Here is a 23,323-nt window from a genome sequence, read left to right on the forward strand (position 1 = left end):
GATCTTTTATATCATTGTTTATTAGGTCTGTTATGTCCCATTCTCTGACCTTGCAGATGAGGCTTGTCAGGTTGATGGTGCTGTAATTCCTGGGGTCTGTGGTTGGGCTGCCTTTGTGAAGTGACATCACAGTTTTGTGAACAAACCTTGAGGACAGAGCTGCTTGATAAGCTCAGGGTAAATAGCTGTAGGGGTGAGTCCATCAGCCCATGTTTAAAGCTATTCATCAGGCAGCCTGTCATGTTGTCAGGTCCCAAAGAGGATGTTTTTTGGACAGTATTTGGGTATATGTTGGGGTGAAATTTGCTCTGTATTTGTTTGCTAATATATCTGTGATATCCAGTGGTTCAGAGTAGGTAGTAGCATTGTGAATACGTTCAGAGCACTGTTGGATGTTATTTTCTTTTAATTTCCTGATGTAAATAAATAAGGATTCATAATTATCCCTAGCTTCCAATGCCAGCCTAAATTCATGGAAGCCTTTATTCTCTTGATGGTATTTTTCAATACCTTGGATAATCCTATCTTAGATATTGCTAGGAATGAATAACAATACCAAAGCAACAAGAAAAAAAGGTGAAATCTCAAAATATGATAACACACTATAATCTGCAAAACAAAAGTGAACAGTACAAACTAATGAAGCACAAGCATGTAATATTAAACTCAATAACACAACAATCTGCAGAACAAAAGTGCTGATTTCATCATTATGTCCAGAAGTGCAGTCTATAAGTAAATAAGCTAAAAAAAGAGTCAATGATTTCATTGTGTGTAATAAGGTAGTAGTAAAAATCATTTCCAGTAGTACAGCTGAAATTTATATCCTATATAACGGGGATGGAGAGGTTGCCTTACCTATGGTAGATGAGGCTCTTCTGTTGAATACTTACCAGAATAAAAACTGTTGTGCCCCTGCAAAAGCTGGCCAATCAAAATGCTACCAGTTTCCCAGCAGAAAATGGCCTAGCAAAACAAACACTCCAATCCTTCACTGGAGCTCAAGCTCAAGTAACTGTCACATGGAAGCCTATCAGTAAAGGCTGGAGCACTATATTCCTTGTCCTAAAAAACTAAGTCCTTGTAGTGTGCTGGGGACTCAAATGAAAAACAGCCTCCTAGTCTTCTCTTCCTTCTGTCTTGCCTTATCTTCTGAACTTTGCAAACCTCATGATATTTACATTTTGTAAGAATCTGCTCTCACAGAAGCCAGCCAATCAAAATGCAGTCAATGCCACCACAGAAAATGGTCAACTGAAATCAAGCACTTCAGTCCTTCACTGGAACCCAACCTCATGTAGCTTTTCATGGAAGCCTCTACTCTCACCACAGGTTAGAACATTGCAAACCCCATTCTAGGAAACCAGATAAGTCCCTGTAGTACATTGAATCAGAAGGACCCCAGATAGAAAAGGGTTCTGTAGTCTACTCCTCCATCTCTGTAGTCTTTTTGAATTTGTAGTAACCCTGCAGTAAAGAGCACTGAACTGAGCAAACCTGTCTTTAACTTCTTTAAGACTGCAGTTCAGCAGAAGTTGACCAGTCACGATGCAGCCAATGTCCCTGCAAGAACTGGTCACTCAAAGCCAAGCCCTTCAATCCTTCACTGGAGCCCAAGTTTAGGAGCTTAGGTAACTATCATGTGGAAGTGTCTGTTCTCACCAAAGGTAGGAACACTGCAGACCCCATGCTTGAAAGCCAATCAAGTCCTTGTAGTGTGTTGAGTCAGTAGGAACCTAAATGGGAAAGACATTTGTAGTCTTATCTTTGCAACAGTCTTCTGCAGTCTTGTATTCATAGTAACCCACCACTACAGAATATGAAAGACTTTAAATGAGATTCTCCTCTTAGACATGGGGTAATTAAGTTTTGTGGTTTAGAAAGGTGATAAATATACAGGGAAGTGTCAAAGTGGTTGTTTAGTTTTGGGGTTAGAATGAAGTTTTGTTGTAGGGCTTTTAACTGTTTAGATGGAGTGCAACTACTAAAAAAGAAACACGTTGTTAGACATTTTCTGAAGTTATGTAGAATGCTGAAGCATACCTCTCAACCTTGACGAATTCCTTGGCATTTACCAGTTTTGAGGTCCAAATAATGCATGAATTCATGAGTGGCCCCCTTTATTTCCGATTTCCTAACTTTTTTTTTTTCAGCCGACGTCATCACATGCAGAGGTGCACGTGATGACGTCAGCTTCATGAGTAGCCTGTCGGAATTCAGCAACAATGAAGTTTACAGTTAACAGTCAGCAGCCGCAATGTTTCCCTTTATAACAGTCATCAGCAGCAGGGTTTCCCTCTGTAACAGTCAGTAGCTGCAATGTTTTCCAAGTTAACTAAAGTTGAATGCTGGTTCATTCATTCAAGTCCGTTGCTGTTGTGCTGTGCATTTAAGGTTCATTCATTCATTCAAGTCCATTGCCGTTGTGCTGTGCATTTAAGGTTCAAAGTCTGTTGCTGTTGTGCTGTGCATTTAAGTGTGTGTGCCAAGTCTGTAGGTTCAGATGAATGCTTTAAGTGAAATCATTCAAGTCTGTTGCTGCCAGAAATTAATTTTGTGTGTGAAATCCATTGCAGTTTGCAAGTTAAGTCCGTTGCATTCATTCAAGTCCATTGCCATTGTGCTGTGCATTTAAGTATGTACGTGCCAAGTCTGTAGGTTCAGCAGCTGAATGTTTTAAGTTAAATCAGTGAAGAGTTTGCCTTGCTGAGTGTACTTTTTTTTGCTCTACTTGTACTTTAAGTTACATCATTCAATTCTGTTGCTGCCAGAATTCTGTGAGTGAAGTCAAGTCCATCAGTTGCAGAGTTGAATTCCGGTGCTTTGCAAGCAAGTCCGTTGCAGACCTGAAGTTGAATCATTCAAGTCTGTTGCTGCCAGAATTCTTTGTTAAGTCCATTGCAGTTTCATTTTGTGAAGAAGCAGTTGCCAATTGAATCATACAAGGAGTAGAGGGGGTGTAGTTGAATCATTCATTCAAGTCTGTTGCTGCCGTTAAGTCCGTTGCAGAGTTTAATTTTGTGAAGAAGCAGTTACCATGATTGAATCATACAAGGGGTAGAGGGGGTGTAGTTGAATCATTCATTCAAGTCTCTTACTGCCAGAATTCTGTGTTATGTCCATTGCAGAGTTTAATTTTGTGAAGAAGCAGTTGCCATTTAAGTTTGTGTGTGAAGAAGCAGATTGAATCATAAATGGAGTAGAGAGTGTGTGTGTGTGTGTGTGTGTGTGTGTGTGTGTGTGTGTGTGTGTGTGTGTGTGTGTGTGTGTGTGTGTGTGTGTGTGTGTGTGTGTGTGTGTGTGTGTGTGTGTGTGTGTGTGTGTAATGCCCAGGTACATGTAACTGGTGGTCAAGGGCAGCTCATGCTATTGGGCTGCAGGACTGCAGCCACCACACCTGTAAAAATGAAAAAAAAAATAAAAGTAAAAAATAAAAAAATAAAAGTAAAACAAAAAGAAAACAAATGCGAGTCCCGAAAAATCATGCATGCGCGCTTGCAGCATTTCCCGATATCTGGACTGCTGGTGAACCATTCTGGAGCATGCACACAGAATCCAGACTGTCTCATCAGCAGTCCAAATTAGGAAGACAGCATTCAGCAGCAGAGATCCCAGAAGTCTATGCAGTTACAACTGCATAGACCATAAGGGGATCGGACTGCAATGTCTGCAGGCTAGGTAGCAGCTTGCTCTCGCAGGAGGGGAAGGACTTGCTCTCGCAGGCTTTTACTGCAGGATGGACAAACTTGCAGCATTGAATGTGTATTGCAATGCAGCAACATGGATTTTAAGTGAACAGATGGACTTTGCAGCAAGAATGAACAAACTGCGCTCAGGTAGTGTGTGTGTGTGTGTGTGTGTGTGTGTGTGTGTGTGTGTGTGTGTGTGTGTGTGTGTGTGAAATGCCCCAGTTAAATATACCTGGTGGCTAGACTCAAACCCTGTACCTTGGGAACAGGTAGCAAGAGCTTGAATTCCCTACCCACCACCACCTGTGAAATTTATGCCTCATATTTTGTTCTTGTAAAATTTCTGGTTTTCTGGATTTTGAATAATGACAGGCATTTGAATTTCAGACTTCCTATTCTTCAGGAAGTACATGGAAACACAAAATCTTTTATTCTAGCAATGTTCTGTTTATAAGATCAATATTTGAAATTCGTCCCTATTTTTGGGGCTGTATTCCCCCATTATTGGCTTTGTCCAGGTTTTTTCTGCTAAGAGGTTGAGAGCTATGGTGAGAATTGAATTCATTAAATGATACCCATTTAAGTTTCAGTCTACCTTTCTTTCAAGAAACAGCTGATTTGGCATAGTGGTATGTTGCTTTGACTGTAGTGCACAGCACACAGGGTCCAAGACTTGGCAGTGAAATGCATGGTGGTAACACAGCGTTTTATTCTAGCAACTTTCCAAGATTATACAAGCAATGTTTAAAATGTGTCCCTAGTTTTCCGGCTTTTGTCCCGTCCCCCCCCCCAATATATTTTGTCTTTTTTCCAGATTTCTTGTGCTTCAAAGTTGAGAGATACAGTTGAGTGTGGATTTTACAAGGAGCTGAGAGTTTGAAGAGGAGTTTAATGTTGCTTATGCTGAGTCTGCTTCTATTCTTAATAGCACAACAGGTAGTGTACTTGCTCTTGATGCAGAAGGCAGTGGGTTCTTCTCCCACAGTATATAGATGCATTGCTGATACTGTACTGTGTTGTACTTTTAAAGGGGGTGGATGCTGCAGTCCTGAGAATGTCCTCTTTGGTGGAGATCCCTAGTAATGATGAACCTGTTATCAGTTTGCCATCCATTCCCTATTGCAATATTACTAGCTTATCATTTTTTTATTGTAACATAGGCAATTTATTCCTCAATGGCAACATATACTTTATTTGTACATGAAACAATGAAATATAAAGTTGTTTGCTATCAGCAACCTCTTCATTAGTTACAGATCTCTTTAATGTGAATTATTTAGATGACTTTTACTTCTGCAGAGAATGTGCATATTTACTGATACTGGTGGATTGTAGAAGTTTGAGTAGACTTTTATGATGGAAATGTTCTGAACTTGGCAGTTTTGTCATTATTAGTGCATGCATTTTGTTTCATTGTTTACTGGAAAAATGTTCAAAACAATACATTTAAAATGCCCTCTAACAGCTGTACTGTATTATACAAGGAATATAATTGAATACAATCAGGATGCTGTATCAAAGAACACGTATGTTTCCTGTGCAAGGGGCCTATGATTTGAAAACAGCCCAAAGTTAATCTTTATCTGCCACTGGCCAGATGTATTTTCTTTGAAAGTGGGTTTCAATGTTGTTTCCATGAATGTGAGTTTCAAGGGCAGAGAAGTTTTAATACTAAGTTTATTTTCATTGTGTGACTACATTGCTTTGTTTAGCAGATGTTTGTTAGTGTTTGTGCTGTAACATGTAAAATAAAACTTTTAAATGAAATCCACATCATCACAGAAATAAAGCAGTATGCACATTACAGTGTTTACGGTAAATGGGGTGAAATAGCCAAGTAATGGGACATTGGAATAGCAGCAGGGTGGAGGCCCCATTCGACCATGCTTTTGTGAGGGGGGAAGGGTGGCAAACAGACAGCCCTAGCTGAACTATACCTCTTAACTGTCCAGATTTTTGCAGAATGAATAGATTTTTGCTTCTTATTATTGGTTTGTTCCTCATAAAATTTGTGGCTTTCTGGCAAATCATTTAGGAATGAAGTCATTAAATAATGACAGACATTGAGTTTCAGACTTCATACTCTTCAGAAAAATACATGCTAAAGCAAGACCTGATGTTCTGTCAACTAAGTTTATACAAGAGCAATTTTTAGTATTGTTTGTATGTTCCCCCAATATATTTGGCCTTGTCCAGATTTCCTGCGTTAAGAGGATGAGAGGTATGCACAAATAAATCACTTTATAGAATTAGGTATATCCAAACCTCTCAACTGTCCTTGATTTTGGCTCACAATGTTGTTCTCCCTCTAATAATCCCTCCAAAAAAATGGCAAATCTGGAAGAAAACATGAAATGTTTACAATTAATAAATAATTGTAATGATCAGAGTTATAGATTACTTTTAATTTCAGAAATGCATGTAGATTCTCTTATTTCGTCAGCTGCTCAAGTTAACAGTGCTAATATTAAAAAAGTGTACCTTCTTTGACATGTTTCCAGCTGTATTGTGTGGCTATTTTTATATTTTTCCATCACATTTTTGATCAGTTTTTCATAAAATTGTGGTTTTCTGGCGAATTATTGGCAAATCATTAAAGACTGAAGTTAGAAAATAATGACAGACATTTGAGTTTCAGATTTCATACCCTTCAGAAAATTCACACTAATGCAAGACCTACTATTCTATTATCTTTCTAAGTTTATAAGAGCAATATTTAAAAATGGTCCTTATTTTTGGGCATTTGTCCCACTTCTGTTTATGGCTTTGTCCAGATTTCTTGCTTTAAGGGTGAGAGGTATGACAACTGTGTCAAGGCCATCACCGTCAGCCAGAGACATTTCAAGTTGTGACATACTTGTGGCACCCCATAGCGACTGGATGTGTCCAAGCAAAGCAAGGAAGAGCGTAAATGTGCAGAGTATCCCCCCATCCAAGGTAGACACAAGTACTACAGTGGCTTTTCATCTGTTCCTGATTTTGCAGAATGTTTTGTTTTTCTGTCATATTTTTATACTGTTGATTTATGTTTCTTATTCAGAAAATGCATGTCATTGGAGTGCTTGTTGCTCTGTGTTAAAGTAGCAATGCTTTAATGACCATCAGGTAAGCTTGTCTGAGATTGTAAGGTGCAAGTAAGCTTTAATAAACATACTGTTAAAGAATTAAAGAATTACCAACATTGAAAGCCTTTTTGGTGTTGCCATGCAGAATATTTACATAACTATATAGCGTATAAGCCTTAGGTATTGAAATGCATATGACAGTATTTGTAATAAAGGAAATGATTACAGTATTTTCAGAAGCTCATTACATTTGTTGGAGACTTGCAGTCATCTTTGCAGGCTTTACCCGTAAACTAAACAGAATGCCAATCTATCATGTGTGGTCCATAACCTGTGCAGTAATCCTTTAAGCAATTTGTCTTGAGCTTGTTTATTGTTCATTTTTTACTTTGATCATATTTTCCCCATGAAACAAGTATATAGTTGTCAGGCAGCAGGTCTTTTTTGGATAAGAAACATCTTTACAAGTGGGGGTATTGTTACTTTCAGTATTTTACTTGGTACTTTTATAAAGCTGAATATAAATTATAATTAGAACTGCAGTGCAAGGAGAGGTGGTTTGAGTTGAGTGCTGCTTGTTTTTCTATACCTGCTTTTAACTGGCATTCCAGTGATGTAAGAGAATTTGACTGGAATACATGAGTTTTGTGCTAAAAACGCTGGTTTATTAAATGTTAATACAAAAGGCACAGCAAAATACTACGACTAAGCACTTTCATGCGTTGAATGACAGAAGTATAAAGGGAAATTACAACTCAAAAATGAGTAAATGTGAGGCATGTAACTGGTGTGAGTACATCAACGATGGGCCATACATAGAAATTGCAGGTTTTCATATGAACCTACAATTCCCCAGAAGGTGTAATTGTAACACTGAGATGGTGGTCTATGTGGCCACGTGCATTTCCTGTCAGGCATTCTATGTGGGAAAAAACACTTGACGGTTAAGAGACAGGATTGCTGACCACACCAGAGACATTAAAAACAAGAAAAAATCCAGTTCACTTTTCCTATATTCATCTGTATGTACAAATTACAATCGATTTTTGTTTTTTGTAATTGATTGGTCCTACAGAGAAGGCACAGGGGATGACACCAAGTTAGACATAGAAATCAAGGAAACTAAATGGCAACTTAGACTGCATGCCAAGGTAGAACCTGGAATTAATGAATATATTTCTATAGCCAGTGTGTTAAAACAAAAGAGGAAACTGTGTTAAGTTATGGACATGCATATAAGCATTATGGAATTACTGTTTGTAGAAATATTGTTTATTGTGATTTTGTTAGTTCTGTAAGACTTAGCCACAACATTACATATATTTGATGTCTAAGTTTGTTATTATTACAGTTTTGTGAAGTTTTATTTTTTTATTTTTCATTATTTTTATTTCATGCATTTTTATGTCTGTATTCCAAGTTAAATTATCAACAGTATTGAAAATGTTTAGGTATGGCAAGGGGTTAAATTTCTGAAGGCACTGGAAAAGAAGTGATGTATAGTATTTAAGGTGTGTTTGAATGAAAGCACATGACTCTAATGATACCCTTTGAGGAGAAAGCGCTTAGTCATAGTGTTTTGCTGTGCTTTGTGTATTAACATTTAATAAAAAAGCGTTTTTAGCTGGTCGAATTCTCTTTTGTTTTGTTTATTCAAGTTTTAGTTTATTTTTTTATTTTTATTTATTTTATTTTACATTTGTTGACCGGGCTAGTCTAACTGGATACATGTCCATTTTCAGTAGAGGCCCAGGGAGAAAAGTTCCACAAAACACAGTAATATAGAACAAATCTTGTTATACAAAAAAGAAAATATTTTACAAATGGAAAGTAGTACATAAACTATTTCATAAGCATAGCCAAGAAAATATATCAGGTGATAAAATTGCCTAATGCAAAAAGGGATAGAAATCTTGTTTATCACATGACAGAACATGTTAATTGACCTGCATGGAGGAATTACAATGCAGGTGATTTTTTTTTTTTTTGTACTTCAGTGGAAATGATAAATAGAAAGTAGAAAAATAGTACGGTATAAACCTAGTAAAGTATTTGAAGTGACTTAGAAAAGGTAGAGGCAATAAAAGGTTCAGTCAGGGTTAGTACAAGGACAGAGCCATTGGGAAGTAAGCAACTTTTTTAGATGCTTCTTGAAAGTGGGTAAAGAATTAAGTGCAGTAAGTTCACTTGGAAACTTGTTCCAGATAGGTCCAGTACAATTGGAGAACAAACAGTCCCCAGCTTTGTTGCTGGATTTATAGGAGGCTGCTAGGAGCTTGGTGGCAGAGCGCAAGGAAGAGAGGTTTTTATAAGGAGTAATAAGGGTACAAAGTATCGTAGTATTTGAAGGCTGATGGAAGATTTTGTGGGTGATGGTTACTTGCTGTAGTAGTATTTGATTTTGTAAGTTTTTAAAGTATTTTTGTTTCATTCCAGTAATGTATTTAAAAAGGAATTTATTTTTTAATGCCTCGCAACCTTTTTGTTTCCATCTAGATATTAAGTAAGCTGTCATGTAGCCAATGCATTGAAATATTTTTTTTCTTCTACAATTCATTTTGTCTTGATTGGACTCTCAGAATGACTGCTTGGCAGTGGCACCCAGGGCAGCATATTTAATGAAAGTCCCAGTGATTGCATTTTTTAGCATAGCTACACCCCTAACTAGTTGGTCACACCCCTTCCCATTGGCCCCACCCATTCAGCTGTCTCCCGCAGCCCCCCTTTGATGTGAAGTCACCAGCCGCCACTGCTGGTGGTTAGGATTACCCTGGCTCAAACCCTATACCTTGGGTACAAGAGGCAAGAATAAGAAGTTATGTACCTACCATAATGTTCCATGTTAGTTGTCTTCTTCTCGCCTTCTTTCTTGCTGGATGGGTTCGGAGCCGATCCTCGGCTCCGACTCGGCCAATGCTAAAGCTCGAGAGCTAATTCCACCGGCTCGAGGCTCCTCTATATCCCACAATGCTAGGCGGTAACTACTCAGATCTCGTTTGATAGCTAGACCAAGCAATTCTAGTCTCCATAGTATGGAGAAGGGTAACCCACCTCTATAAAAACCAGAGTGTAAGGTATCCCAGACCTAACAAAAGGGGAAATAGAGGTGGTAGAACGTGTGGGAATGAAACTCTTCCAGAGGAAGATCACAAAATGAATTCCTATCGGTCTGTCCAGGCTTGGGGAAGGAGGGTGGGGCCTTAAGAAAGAAGGCGAAGAAGACAACTAACATGGAACGTTATGGTAGGTACATAACTTCTTAATGTTAAGTTGTCTATCTCGCCTTCATTCTTGCTGGATGGGACCGCGTCCTAGCACCTTATCCCGGTGGCCTATCGGAACAGACTCTTGAGAACAGTGGAACCAAAGTTGGCACGGTTTCTGGAGACCATGTCCAATTTGTAATGTGAAATGAAGGTATGAGGAGAAGCCCAAGTGGCTGCTGCACAAATGGAATATATTGGCAGCCTGTCCTGAAAAGCTACGGATGTAGCTAATGCCCTAGTTGAATGAGCTCTAGGTCTTGAAGGTAGTTTTTGATGTCTGATCTCATAGATGAATGTAATTGTAGAGGTGAGCCATCTAGAAAGGGAAACTTTAGTAACTGGAAGGCCCGATTTCCCTTCTGCATATGATAGAAAAAGCTGATCAGATTTCCTGAATTGTTTAGTTCTGTCTAAATAATATCTAAGTTGGCGGTGAACATCCAGAAAATGTAGCTTTGTTCCGACCTGTTGGAATAGTTAGGGAAAAAGACGGGAAGATCAATTGTTTGGTTTAGGTTTGTTTGAGAGGAAACCTTAGGTAAAAAGGAAGGATTAGTACGGAGGGATACCCTATCTTTGTGAAACACTAAGTAAGGAGGGCGACTGCACAGAGCATGGAGTTCAGATATCCTTCTCGCTGAAGTTATGGCTACTAGAAAAAGTGTCTTCCATGAAAGCAACTTCAGGGAACATGAAGCCGCTGGTTCGAAAGGTGGAAGGATTAAGGATGCCAGAACCAAGTTCAAGTCCCATTGAGGCAGGGGATCTTTGATTGGAGGTTTGAGAAGAAAAACACCCTTAAAAGGCTTTGCAGAGCTTGTGAGCCATGATGCTAGACTCCGATACACCTACATGATAATTAGATATAGCAGCCAACTGAACTCTAATGGTAGATGAAGAAGAGCCTAAATGAAAGAATTCTGCTAGAAAGTCCAGAATAGACTGGATAGGTGCAGTGAAGGGATCTATATTTTTTGATGTTGCCCAAAAGGAGAAGCGTTTCCATTTGCTATTATAAATCTTCCGGGTAGAAGATTTATGAGAGGCTATCAAGATATCTCGGACCGAGCGAGATATTAAGGGAAGCCTGCCTAGGGTCGGAACCGGAGAAACCACGCTGTGAGGTTGAGAGAATGAAGAGACTGGTGCAGCTGGCCCGATTGGTGGGTCAACAGATCTGGCAGTAGGTCCAGATGCCAAGGCTGCTCCAAAAGGTAACGATGAAGGAACGGAAACCATATCTGTCGAGGCCAGTAAGGGGCAATGAGGATCATAGTCACTCTCAAGGCGATGGCTTTCTGAATTAGTTGAGTTATCAGTGGAAAGGGGGGAAAGGCATACAGAAGTCCCCGGGGCCAATCGTGGACTAGAGCGTCTCTGGTGGGATGGCCTGGTAATGGGAAGAGAGTGAAGAAGTCATGACACTTGCTGTTTTGGGGAGTAGCAAAAAGATCGCAGCAAGGCTGGCTCCATCATTGGAACACTTCTCCCAGTACTGATTTCTTCAGAGACCACTCGTGGGGCATGAGAATTGCCCTGCTCAACTTGTCTGCAATCACATTGGATTTCCCGGGAATGTGCGTTGTTACCAGAAAACGCTGAGAAGAGATTGCCCATTGCCAAAGTCTGAGTGCCTCTCGACATAAGAGTATGATCTGGTTCCGCCTTGTTTGTTGATGTACAACACTACGGACATATTGTCCGTCTGAATTGCAATAGTCCCTGTGGGAAGAGAGTCGTGAAGGGCTTCCAATGCTAAAAGCACTGCTCTCATCTCTAAGACATTTATGTGCAAGTGGCACTCGAAAGGTTGCCACGTACCCTGGACTGTCCTGCCCTGATAATGCCCCCCCCCACCCGATCAGAGAGGCGTCTGTTGTCAACGTGGCGACTGGTGGGGGGGGGGAGTGACCGGTCTTCCTTGGAGAAGCTGAGGTGATGTGATCCACCAAGACAGTTGATTCTTGCATGATTGAGTCAACAATATGGTGTGGGACATCGGGAGCTGTTGGAAGGACCATTGAGTAAACAGCAACCATTGGAGGATCCTCATGTGGAAGCGAGCTAAGGGGAGAAGGGGGATAGCTGCTGCCATGAGTCCTAATACCTTCAAAACTAGTCTGGCTTTGACTTTGTAGCATTGTAAGAGAAGGTAAACTTGTTTGCGGATGTCTGACACTCTCTGCTCTGTGAGTCTGGCTGAAAGATTGAGTGTGTTTAATGTGGCGCCTATAAAGGTAATAGATTGACAAGGCGACAAGGCAGATTTTTCAAAATTTATTGAAATGCCTAGAGCTTGGCAAGTTTGGATAGTGAAGTCTCTGGATAGAAGTAGTTGATGTCTGGTGGTGGCAGTAAGGAGCCAGTCTTCTAAATATGGAAACACCTGGAATCCTTGACGTCTCAAGTGAGCCGCGACCACTGCCATGCATTTGGTAAACACTCGGGGGGCTGTAGTGAGACCAAAGGGCAGGGCTCTGAATTGATAGTGACTGGCTCCCAGCCTGAAGCGGAGAAATCTCCTGGAGCGTCTGTTCATCTTTATATGGTAGTACGCGTCCTGAAGATCTATCGAGCACATCCAATTGTCCTGACCCAAGAAGGGTAGAATGGACTGTAGCGTGACCATCCGGAATTTTGTTTTTCTGACATACTTGTTTAAGTTGCTGAGATCCAGTATGGGTCTCCAGTCCCCTGTTTTTTTGGTACCAAAAAGAATTTGGAGTAGATTCCTGATCCTTGTTGGTCTGCTGGGACTGATTGGATAGCTCTTTTTGATAGCAGCTTTGAAATTTCTAGTGCTGCTTGTTCCGTTAGACTGGGTGGAACGTCTGGAAGGGATCCTTTGGGTTGGGATGGAATGTGAATAAAGGGAATTTTGTAACCCTCGGATATGATCGACTGTACCCATTTGTCTTGTGTAAGGGAAAGCCAGGCTTTTGGGTACAGAGATAATCTTCCCCCGACTGCCTCCGAAGGTGGACAGCTGGGCAGCACCTCAGGGATGCTGAAAGGGTTTATCAGAGAAAGTTTCTCTGCTACCCTGGTTTTGCGGACCTCCTCTGCCTCTAGGGCGGCATCTATTATTATTCCCCCCTCTGCCTCTAGAGGGGAATCGACCTTGTGCGTCAGATGAGACTCCCTGGGTTTGTTTGTGGAACCACATCTTTCCTCCCCTCTGACCTTTGGGATAAGGCCTAGAAGGGGTAGAAAAACGGACTCCCACAACAGAGAGAGTCTTACCTTCCACCTCGCACCTAGTCAATGTATCCTTCACCTGAGGACCAAACAAGGATGATCCATCAAAGGGGGAATTGGTGAAGGATGCCTTGAAAGGGTCCGCAAAGTTGCACAGCTGCATCCAGGCGTGACGCCGTAGGGCAACGCCTGTGCCTGCGGCTCTACTCGCCCCATCCGCAACATATGAGATAAGCCGCATGGAGGAGTTAATGATGGAGTTCAGGGTTGCCAACTGGGAGTTCATTCTGTCTTGGAACCCCTCAGCTGTTGGATCCTTTACCTCTTCACTCATATCCTTGAGTAAATCTCTCTGGAGACGAGTGAAGTGACATAAATAGTTCAGCGATCACATTGAAAAGGTCGCTGATGAAAACATCCGCTTACCGTACCTGTCCATGGTCCTAGATTCCTTATTAGGAGGATGGACAGGTACCGAAGGATCGGCTAACTCCTTCTTAGTGACTGCGGCCACCACCATGGCATCAACGGAGACGCCTTTAGATAAAAAATCTTTATCTCTAGGGGCAGTAATAAATTTAGACGGCCTCCTCGGGGTGGGTTCCACTGAATCAGGAGCCGTCCAGGCCTTCCTTGCCACCACTTCCATAAGGGGGTCAAAAGGAGGGGACACCCAGGAGGTAGAAGGGTGAGAGCCGAAAGCCTCAAGGTACACTGACTCATCCTATGAAGGGTTAAGGGCTGGCCAGTTCCCCCTCTGTTTCAGGATCTCAAGGATGTCAGCAAAGGAGACATCCTCAGAGTGGGATCGAGGGGAACCTTCAGATTCCTCTAAGTCAGTGTCAGAGGTGATAGACTCAGGGGAGTCAATGTGCTTCCTCTTGCACTGCCTCTTCCTAGGGGGTTCTCCTACCAGGTCAGGAGAGGCCTCGGAAGAGGAGGAAATTCCCAATGGGGAAACTTGAGGAGTTGGCTCTCTGCGCTCTGAAGCAAGGGTGTGGGTAGAAATCACCGCAGGCACTGATGATGGAGGGGCTGACGGAGCCGACTGTAGGGCAGACTCTGGTTCTAGCACACTCCGCATGACCTCGAAGGCATGCCTATCGGGCAAGGCCGGAGGTCCCCGCTCCGAAGAGACCAGGACCCCCCCCGGCACCGTCAGGGAAGGCTCTGAGGCCGATGTCGGAGCCGAACTCACCAGCGCCGAAGCACTGAGAGGGAGAGCGGGGTCGGACAAGGGTCCGATGCCACTCGCCCCCTCGGAGCCGACGAGGGAAACTCGGTGCCGAGATCCCTCCAAAGAGGAGATTGGAGCAGACGACGGAGCCGAAAGGGAAGGTATTGGATCCGACGCACCGACAGTCATGGCTCCGATGAGCCCCGGCTCCAAGCTCAAAGGAGTCGGAGGAGGAACACATTAAGGGACAGAAATAGCCACTGACTGATGAGTCGGGCTATGAAGCATTTGGACCAGCGCCTCAGACTTGAGAAGTGTACTCACTACCCTTTGCAAATCGTGGTCAGATAGCCTGGAAGACCGTGAGGAATGCAATCTATGGCTCCGCTCTGAAAGAAAAGGGGACCCTAGCGCCGAGTGAACGGAGCCGATGGAGGGAGACCTAGATCTTTTTCTTAAAGGTTGCTCCGATAAAAGTATCGGAGCCAACTGAGTCTTATCAGCCTCGGCTCCGGCCGGAGCCGAGGTAATAGTATGAGGCTTAGAAACATCGGCTCCAGCCGGAGCCGATGTTGAAGCAGTTTTGATGCTTCCAGAGGGCGGCTCTGAAGCCGGAGCCGACTGTCTGGAAGTCTTAGAAGGCTTCCCCGACACAGACTGGGTTGGGGGGCCTTCAGGCTTTAATAAGCCACGCAAAATTAATTTATTTTTGCATTCCTGCAGGACTCTAGGGCTGAAACCATGACACACAGCACATGAGTCCTGCAGGTGCAAAGGTCCCAGGCAATACACACAAGAAGTGTGACCGTCAGTCAGAGACATTTTCTGACAGCACGAATCACACTTCTTGAGGCCCGAGACCTTTGAATCCTTAGACATTGTTAGTAGTGTTTAATAAAAAACACACAAACACACAAGCACACCTTAAAACAAAAATATAAAACCAGTCACACAGAAGGACCAGGAAGGGGAAGAGGCCTAAGGCCTAACTTGTAAAAGGGGAATAAAAGGGTCAACTAAACACTAAGGGGGACCCGATTAACTCAAGGAAACTATTAAAACTAAATTTTATACTAAGGGGGAGAAAAATAGGTCTAAAAGGATTATTTTAGAAAATAACTCTACTAACCTGTCAGAGCCGGTAGAAAAAGCACCTCGTCAGCTAAGTGGCAAACGAGATCTGAGTAGTTACCGCCTAGCATTGTGGGATATAGGAGAGCCTCAAGCTGGTGGAATTAGCTCTCGAGCTTTAGCATTGGCCGAGTCGGAGCCGAGGATCGGCTCCGAACCCATCCAGCAAGAATGAAGGAGAGATAGACAACTTAACATCCTGAGTTCTCTACCCATACCACAACTTGTGATTCAAGGAGTTAAGCCCCTAGCTCTTAACTGTCCACAGTTTCACTGGAATGTTTGGCTCATACTTTTGGTCTGTGTTTCTCTTACAGTTTGTAGTTTTCTGGCAAATCAGTGAGAAATGAATTTACTAAATATAGCCATTTAAGTTTCAGTCTTCCTATCTTTCAGGATTTGTGTGGTAACACCAAAATATTTTATTCTAGCAATTTTCTAAGATTATACAAGCAATGTTTAAAATGTGTCCCACTCCCTGGTTTTGGGCCTTTGTCGCCCTCCCCCAATAAATTTTAGCTTTTTCCAGACTTCTTGTGCTGCAAAGTTCTTCAGGGGAAGTTTAGTGCTGTTTATGGAAAGTCTGTTTGCATTGTTAGTAGAACAACAGGTAGTATACTTGCTTTTGATGCTGAAGGCTGTGGGTTCTACTCCCACAGTATGTAGATGAATTGCTGATACTGTACTGTGTTGTACTTTTAAAGGAGGTGGATGCTGCAGTCCTGAGAATGTCATCTTTGGCAGAGATACCTAAAAACTATGAACTTGTTATCAGTTTGCCATCCATTCCTTATTGCAATATTACTAACTTATCATTTTTTAATGTAAAAAGGCAATTTATTCCTCGAGGGCAACAGGCAATGAAATATAAAGTTGTTTGCTAGCAGCAACCTCTTCATTAGTTACAGATCTCTATAATGTGGAATTATTTCAATGACTTTCACTTCTGCAGAGATTTTGCATATTTAACCAAAAAAACACTGGTGCACCAGAGAAACGAACCAAAGAAATAATGTAAAATAGGTTTTCGACCAGTAGACATCATCAGAATAAAAATATCTGCAAGACCACAAGCATATATACAATTGCTGTAAATTAACAACCAATTAACAACTCAATTATTTAAGTAGTCAAATAAAATGTTAAAACCATTTAAAATTCTATTTATGAATACAAATATATTAACAATAAACTTTTATGTCCTCAATTTCCTGTCGACCAAAAAACTTTGAATGTTAATCATCTCATTCAGGCCTGGGAGAACATCAGCTCCCAACCTTAATTGCCACATATTTTCCTTCCTTTCCACTTTATTTCTCATACTACCTCCTCTTAAATCACTTTTAACATGTTCTAAAATCGAAAAAGTAATTTTTTTGTAGGATGTACACTTCAATGAATGCCTGTAAAGAACATTATTTACATCTCTAGTCTTTATAGCATAACAATGTTCCTTTATACATAACTAAGGCTTCTTGTAGTCATTCCTACATAATAAGCGGAACAGACTGAACATAAAGCAACATACACAATATTATTGGTCAAACAGTTGTATCTACCATCAGTGCTTATAGTTTTATGATAATGCTCTAAGTTGATATAAGGTCCCTCCAGAATGTATCTACAGGCACTACAGCTGTAACATTTAAACATCCCTTTGGTTTTATTTGTAACTGGAGGTAGTATTAAAGTTTCATCTTGCTGAAGCATATTTTTAATGGTTAGATATTTCTTATAAACGAACTTAGGTGCATCACCCAACACTAAATTAAGATCATTATTACCCGTATTATTTTCCAATTATTCTGTATCACAAGTTTAATATTTTCACTGTCTACAGACTTCTCTATAGCACATCTAGGCAAAGTCTCACAAGACTTCTCAATAAAATGTGATTTGTTAGCAATTAATCCTTTGACTAGGATAGGTAGAAAATCATGTTCTCTTCTGGTCTTAATATTAGAAGCTAAGTCCTCTAATAATTTAGTAGGATATCTTCTATTAATAAACAACTTAGTAATAAAATCCATCTCTTTATTAAAGTCAGTCTCATTGCTAACCATTCTAGAAGCTCTTATATATTGACCCTTTGGAATGTTTGTTTTCATAAAATTCAGATGGCTATTTTGAAAATGTAAATAATTATTTACATATGTTTCCTTCCTATAAATTTTACTGGAGAACTTTTTTTTCCATTGCATTCCAATTAAGTTCCATGTCAAGAAAACAAACTCTATTTCCTATTTCACCTACGGTGAAATTCAAAAAACTGCAACTGGCATTAATTTCTTCCAAAAAAATGCTTGACAAAATATCTGCACCTTTCATGATGAAAAAAAGATCATCAATAAATCTGCAGTAAAATATAACCTTAGGAAAAAAGTTTAGGGTTGGTAGGATATCTTTTTCCCACCATCCCATAACCAATCCAGCAAAGGCCGGTGCTATTGTAGCCCCCATAGCTACTCCCTTTAATTGTTTGTAGTATTTTTTATTGAAAATGAAATAGTTGTTTTCCAATAACAACTCTAACAAACCTAGATATAATTTTATTGTAGAATCACTCCAAGTGGTGTATTTGTTTAAAAAATGACCTACAAACTCTACACCTTCCATTTGGGGAATGGAAGTACATAAAGAAGTAACATCAACTGTTAGCATGGTTAGCTCACTAATGACAAAATTTGATGATTCAATAGTGTTAGAAAAATCTCTTATAAGATCAAGGAAAGACCAAGAATCTTTTATAGAAGAAGGCAAACTTTGAACCAACGGATTTAAGACAGAATCCAAATACAAAGAAATAGCTTTGGTAGAACTTCCTGAAGCTGACACTATCGGCCAAAAGGGTGGGTTGGCTATATTTTTGTGAATTTTGGGTATACCAAATAGTATGCCCACTTTAGGGTTGGTTAAATTGAAAAACTTTTGTTTCAGTTTATTATATAAAACGGACCTAACATCCCTCTCACAAAAGCTATCAAACACTTTTAACGTTGAATGCAAGCAAGGATTATATGTTGAGGTTTTGTGTAAATAATTCACTACAGTTACATTAACATCTTTCATTATATACCTCAAATTAAGCTTCCTAATATACTTTTTCAATTCTAATAAAGTGTTAGCCACAGCTGCTAGTTTGCTAGGTATATAATTCAAACCCAGCTTTAAAACACGTTCTTGTGTTTCTGTTAAAACAGTGTCAGTTAAATTATACAATTTGTTTTCTGAACTCACTGAAAAAATCGGAGCCAGAACTAGTTCTTCTTCCGAAAATGGCTCCTGCCTCGATACTGTCTCGACTGTGTCCTGTTGGTTCTCACCCTGGAGTTTTTTAAAATGGAACCCACTTTAAGTTGTCCTGAAGAACTGCTGGATTCATTAATTCCCATGTTAACGCTGGGCTTCCTCGACTGCTCGTGTGTGACCACAGAACGTCGTTCTATACTAACAGCTCCTTTATCAACTGTAGTTAAAGGGCCAGTTGCATTTACTTCTGAACTGAAAGTGCTCGTTTGAAAAGATGATGTATCCAATTTACGTTCCTTGAACTCCACACTGATGAAATAAGCAGTCCCAGCTTTAAAGTCTTTCAGATCTCTTTCTATTTTACTGATTTTTCTGTCTATAACCAACTTTTCAAATTTGTCTACTGTGTCAAACACTTTGTGATAGTTGCTATTACCGTCTTGTTCATTAGTTAATTGCTCTTTTATATTCTTGTCAATCTCTTCCAAATTAAACTTTAATGCTGCTATAGAATCATTATTTCTTTCAATTAATAGTTTGAGAAAATCCAAACCTGCAGCATTAAAAAACTTGACCAGTTCTTGAAAAAAACAGATCTTCTTTATAAACACCATTAGGGACTTTAAAAAAAAGTCCCTTCACCACAATATTACATTGAATACAATGTTCGAAATACTTGTTTTCCACCATAAGGGTGCGATATTTTTTGAGGCTTTCTCTAGCTCAAAAAATTGGTCAGTTAAACTGTTATTCAAACCTATTTCACCCCCTTGTTTAGCTGAATTAATAAAGGGATTACTGACCCCATTAAGAACTGAAGCTACATGCTTGTAAGTGTTAACTTTGACAATGTTCTTTTTTGGCTGTATCTTATTCGTTACAGAATTAAAATCTTTACTAGTCTCTTTTTTCGAGCCATTACCTTCAGTTCTCACTTCTCTCTTAGTAAGTCTCTTAGTCTGCAGTTCTCCCAAAACAGCTACTACATCCTCCAGAATGGAATCTTGGCTGTCAGGAACTGGGTAAAAACTCAATTCAAGTAGTTCATCCTCCAAAGCATTGGCCATGGGTAAATAGTACCAACAACTGCCAATGGTTTTAACATTTTATTTGACTAATTAAATAATTGAGTTGTTAATTGGTTGTTAATTTACAGCAATTGCATATATGCTTGTGGCCTTGCAGACATTTTTATTCTGATAAAGTCTACTGGACGAAAACATTGAATAAATTATTTGACATTATTTCTTTGGTTCGTTTCTCTGGTGCAGCAGTGTTTTTTTGATTGAGTTTTGTTTCGCTGGTTTTTGGGTTTTTCTTCAGATTTTGCATATACTGGTGGATTGTAGAAGTTTGAGTAGACTTTCATGATGGAAATGCTCTGAATTGGGTAATTTTGTTATTATTTGTTCATGCATTTTGTTTCATTGCTTACTGGAAAAATGTTCAAAACAAATTTAAAACGTGCGCTAACAAGTGTGCTGTATTATACAGGGAATATAATTTAATGCAGTCAGGAAGGTGTATCAAAGAACACGTGTATTTCGTGTGCAAGGGGTGTATGATTTGAAAACAGCCCAAAAGTAATCTTTATCTGCCACTGGCCAGATGCATCTTCTTTGAATGTGGGTTTCAATGAATGTGAGTTTCAAGGGCACAGAAGGTTTAATGGTGTCTATTTTCATTGTGAGACTGTACTGCTTTGCTTTGTTTAGCATGTGTCTGTGCTATAAAATGTAAAATAAAAGTTTTAAATGAAATCCAAATACTCATTGTAGAAGCATTGTAGAAGCAAAGCAGTATGCATATTAGTGTTTATGGTAAATGAGGTGAAATAGCCAAGTAATGAGACATTGGAATGGCTGTAGGGGGAAGGGCTGTGTATGGGGGGGACCCATTCAACCATGATTTTGTGAGGGGAGGGGAAGGGTGGCAAACCTAAAGATAGCCCCGGTGGTACAACCTCTAGCTACTCCTCTGATCAGTAGGGCATGGAGAATGACTTTTGGAGGTCCTAGCAAACTATAATATTCTTTTGCTAAAATTAGAATATTGCCTACAATTAAATGCCCTACTTTAACTACAAAACCCACATAATGCAAGTCACCAAAAACAAAATCCTAAGGTTTATCATCTTCCCAGTGAACATCATTGCTGCACATTTAAAAAAAATGGTTATCATTTACTACAGCATCTGGGGGCCCATATTTTGTTTGTCTCTTCCTCAGTTTGCATTTGAAAGTTGATATCCCACAATTCCACTGGTGTGGGTGGGGTTATATAATTACATATGCAGATGTTATGCTAATCAGCATACAGATTTGTACCTATTTTTCATGGGCCTTTGTCTAGATTTTTGATGTTTCCAGGTTGAGAGGTATGTGCTGAAGGCTGTTTTTAGTTGGTGTCAAGTCAAACATTCTGTAGTTCTAGCCATTGAGTGCCTAGCAGAGAAGGGTTCTATGGGGGAGATTTATTGCAAATTTGGAAATGATGTTGTAGCATTTGCTAAACTTGTTTAGGAGAGTTTTCTAAATATTGGTATGGATGGGTGAGGTGTACAGTATATCTGAGAAGCAAAAACAGGCAGCCACAGGCACAGTCATCTTCCTTACATCTCATCAAGTGCAAACTGGATGAGGTTCTGTTTGGACAAGTTTAATTTGCTGATGTTAAACTTCCTGATCAAGGTTTTTCCAAATGAAATCATTGCTGGCATGGTTTCCAAGTGTGCACCAACAGTGCTTAATTTGTTTGCATATATTTCCCTCATCTACATGTTGGTGTGACCACAGAATTGGTATGTATAATAAGTTTAAGGGTGTCGGGGGCTTGCACCCGTACATTTATTTATTTTTTCTTTTTCTTGTTAAATTCCCAACCAGTTGTTGGTTGCTGAGTTGTAAGATAATGTGGCATAGTGAAAGCAGCACAATCAGAACACTTAATTTAGCTTTTTGGAAGAAACTTCAAGACAGTACAATAGGAAACTTCATGAACTACCAGTGCAGGGCCTTCAAAATCCAGAGTGCTTTCGTTCTGCAGCTCCCAGGACAGTCTGTGGTCTAACCCCGCAGAAACTAAGATATAGACAAACCCTAAGGTAGCCAAGATATGGAAGGGACTTTATGGGAGCATCAAATGGATATAAAGCTTAGAACCTCTTACAGTATGTTTGTAATAGGATACTTTACTTTCATCTAGAATGCATGCCTGTGTATAGCGAGTTGTGCTGCATCATATTACTAGAGTTCTTGCTGTGTTGTAATTTCCTGATGATGTATTTAATAAAGATTAATTTAGGAAGTAAAACAGCAGCAGTTATTTATGCATAATTCAAGCAGCACATTTAAAAATAATGAATACACCTTTTCACTTTATATTTTCATTTGATACTACTGCAAATCCATATAACTACATGACTTTTTCTGTATTACTGGGGTATAGCATGCTAACATTTGTTATGCATATTTTGCTCTGCTTAATATATGAACAGAAAATAGACAATGCATAGAGTAGTCTTAAATTTACATTCAAGGTGCCTGTAGTTTGTATATGAAACATATCTTAAAGGTATGGCTGTGATTTAATGACTATGTGGATCTAGCCCACCAACTCAGTCATCATTACAATTAATAAATTTTCTATCATGAAGCTCAGGTTATTATAGCAGTCAATCCATTTATATGAATAACAAAATCAAAAATGTAAGACAATAAACTCGGTCATCCTGAAAAACAGGGACAGGCACTACATGATTGTAGACATTGGAGAAAATTGGACCAACAGTAGGAACTGGAGGACTGAAACCACCATAAAATGAATTTTACCTAGGTTTCGTCTTTATTTAGACTTCTTCAGAACCTTTTTGTTCTGAAGAACTCTAAATAAAGACGAAACCTAGGTAAAATTCGTTTTGTGGTGGTTTCAGTCCTCCAGTTCCTACTGTTGGTCCAATTTTCTCTAATTCGGTTTTTGGTTTGTGTTTGGTTTTTGTCATGGTTGTAGACATCCCAAAATAATACATTAAGTTCTACTGTCATTATATGCCTGTGTTGTTGATTCTGTAAAATTAACATCTTTTCTTCATCTTTTCACAGACAGCAGTCATTACATACTACCTGGAAGTTACTGGGAACTGTATATCCATTGTGTCCTTAACAATTTCTCTCTTCATTTTCTACTATTTCAAGTAAGTTCATGACTCTTCTGTTTAGATATACACGTAATAGTAGAAAACAGCACTATCATATGAAGTTAAATACAAGCTAAAACAATCCGAAGCAATACATCCTCTAGCAAACATATTGCTTCCCTGTTAATAAATCTCAACTGCAATGCATGTGGTGTAGTAACAAAAATAATTGAGGCATTTTTGGAATATTCTCCTTTTGTTTTAGTTTACTACTCACTCCCAATCCAGTCCATCCAGCTATCTTAAATAATAGTAAACTTTTTTTGCATCTTTCACAGCTGTTATGATTAAGTCTGTTTTGGCAGAGTCTCATATTGCATCAAAAACATCAGATACCAGCAAACAGTTTCAGA

General features: G+C 39.7%; 1 protein-coding gene across 5 annotated transcripts in view; it reads left to right on the forward strand.

Annotated features, from left to right (window-relative positions):
• LOC122811806 (calcitonin gene-related peptide type 1 receptor-like) overlaps window positions 1-23,323 on the forward strand; it is a 1,193,346-nt gene that overhangs the window by 460,823 nt on the left and 709,200 nt on the right. For all 5 annotated transcript variants that reach the window (XM_044083884.1, XM_044083886.1, XM_044083888.1 and 2 more), the window contains exon 6: window positions 22,876-22,967. In XM_044083884.1, coding sequence (XP_043939819.1) covers window positions 22,876-22,967 — 92 coding nt within the window. The remainder of the gene's footprint in view (window positions 1-22,875; window positions 22,968-23,323) is intronic.

The sequence above is a fragment of the Protopterus annectens genome, chromosome 9.part0, assembly GCF_019279795.1.
Source record: "Protopterus annectens isolate FY-2018-M chromosome 9.part0, PAN1.0, whole genome shotgun sequence".
In the NCBI taxonomy this organism is placed as follows: Eukaryota; Metazoa; Chordata; order Ceratodontiformes; family Protopteridae; genus Protopterus; species Protopterus annectens.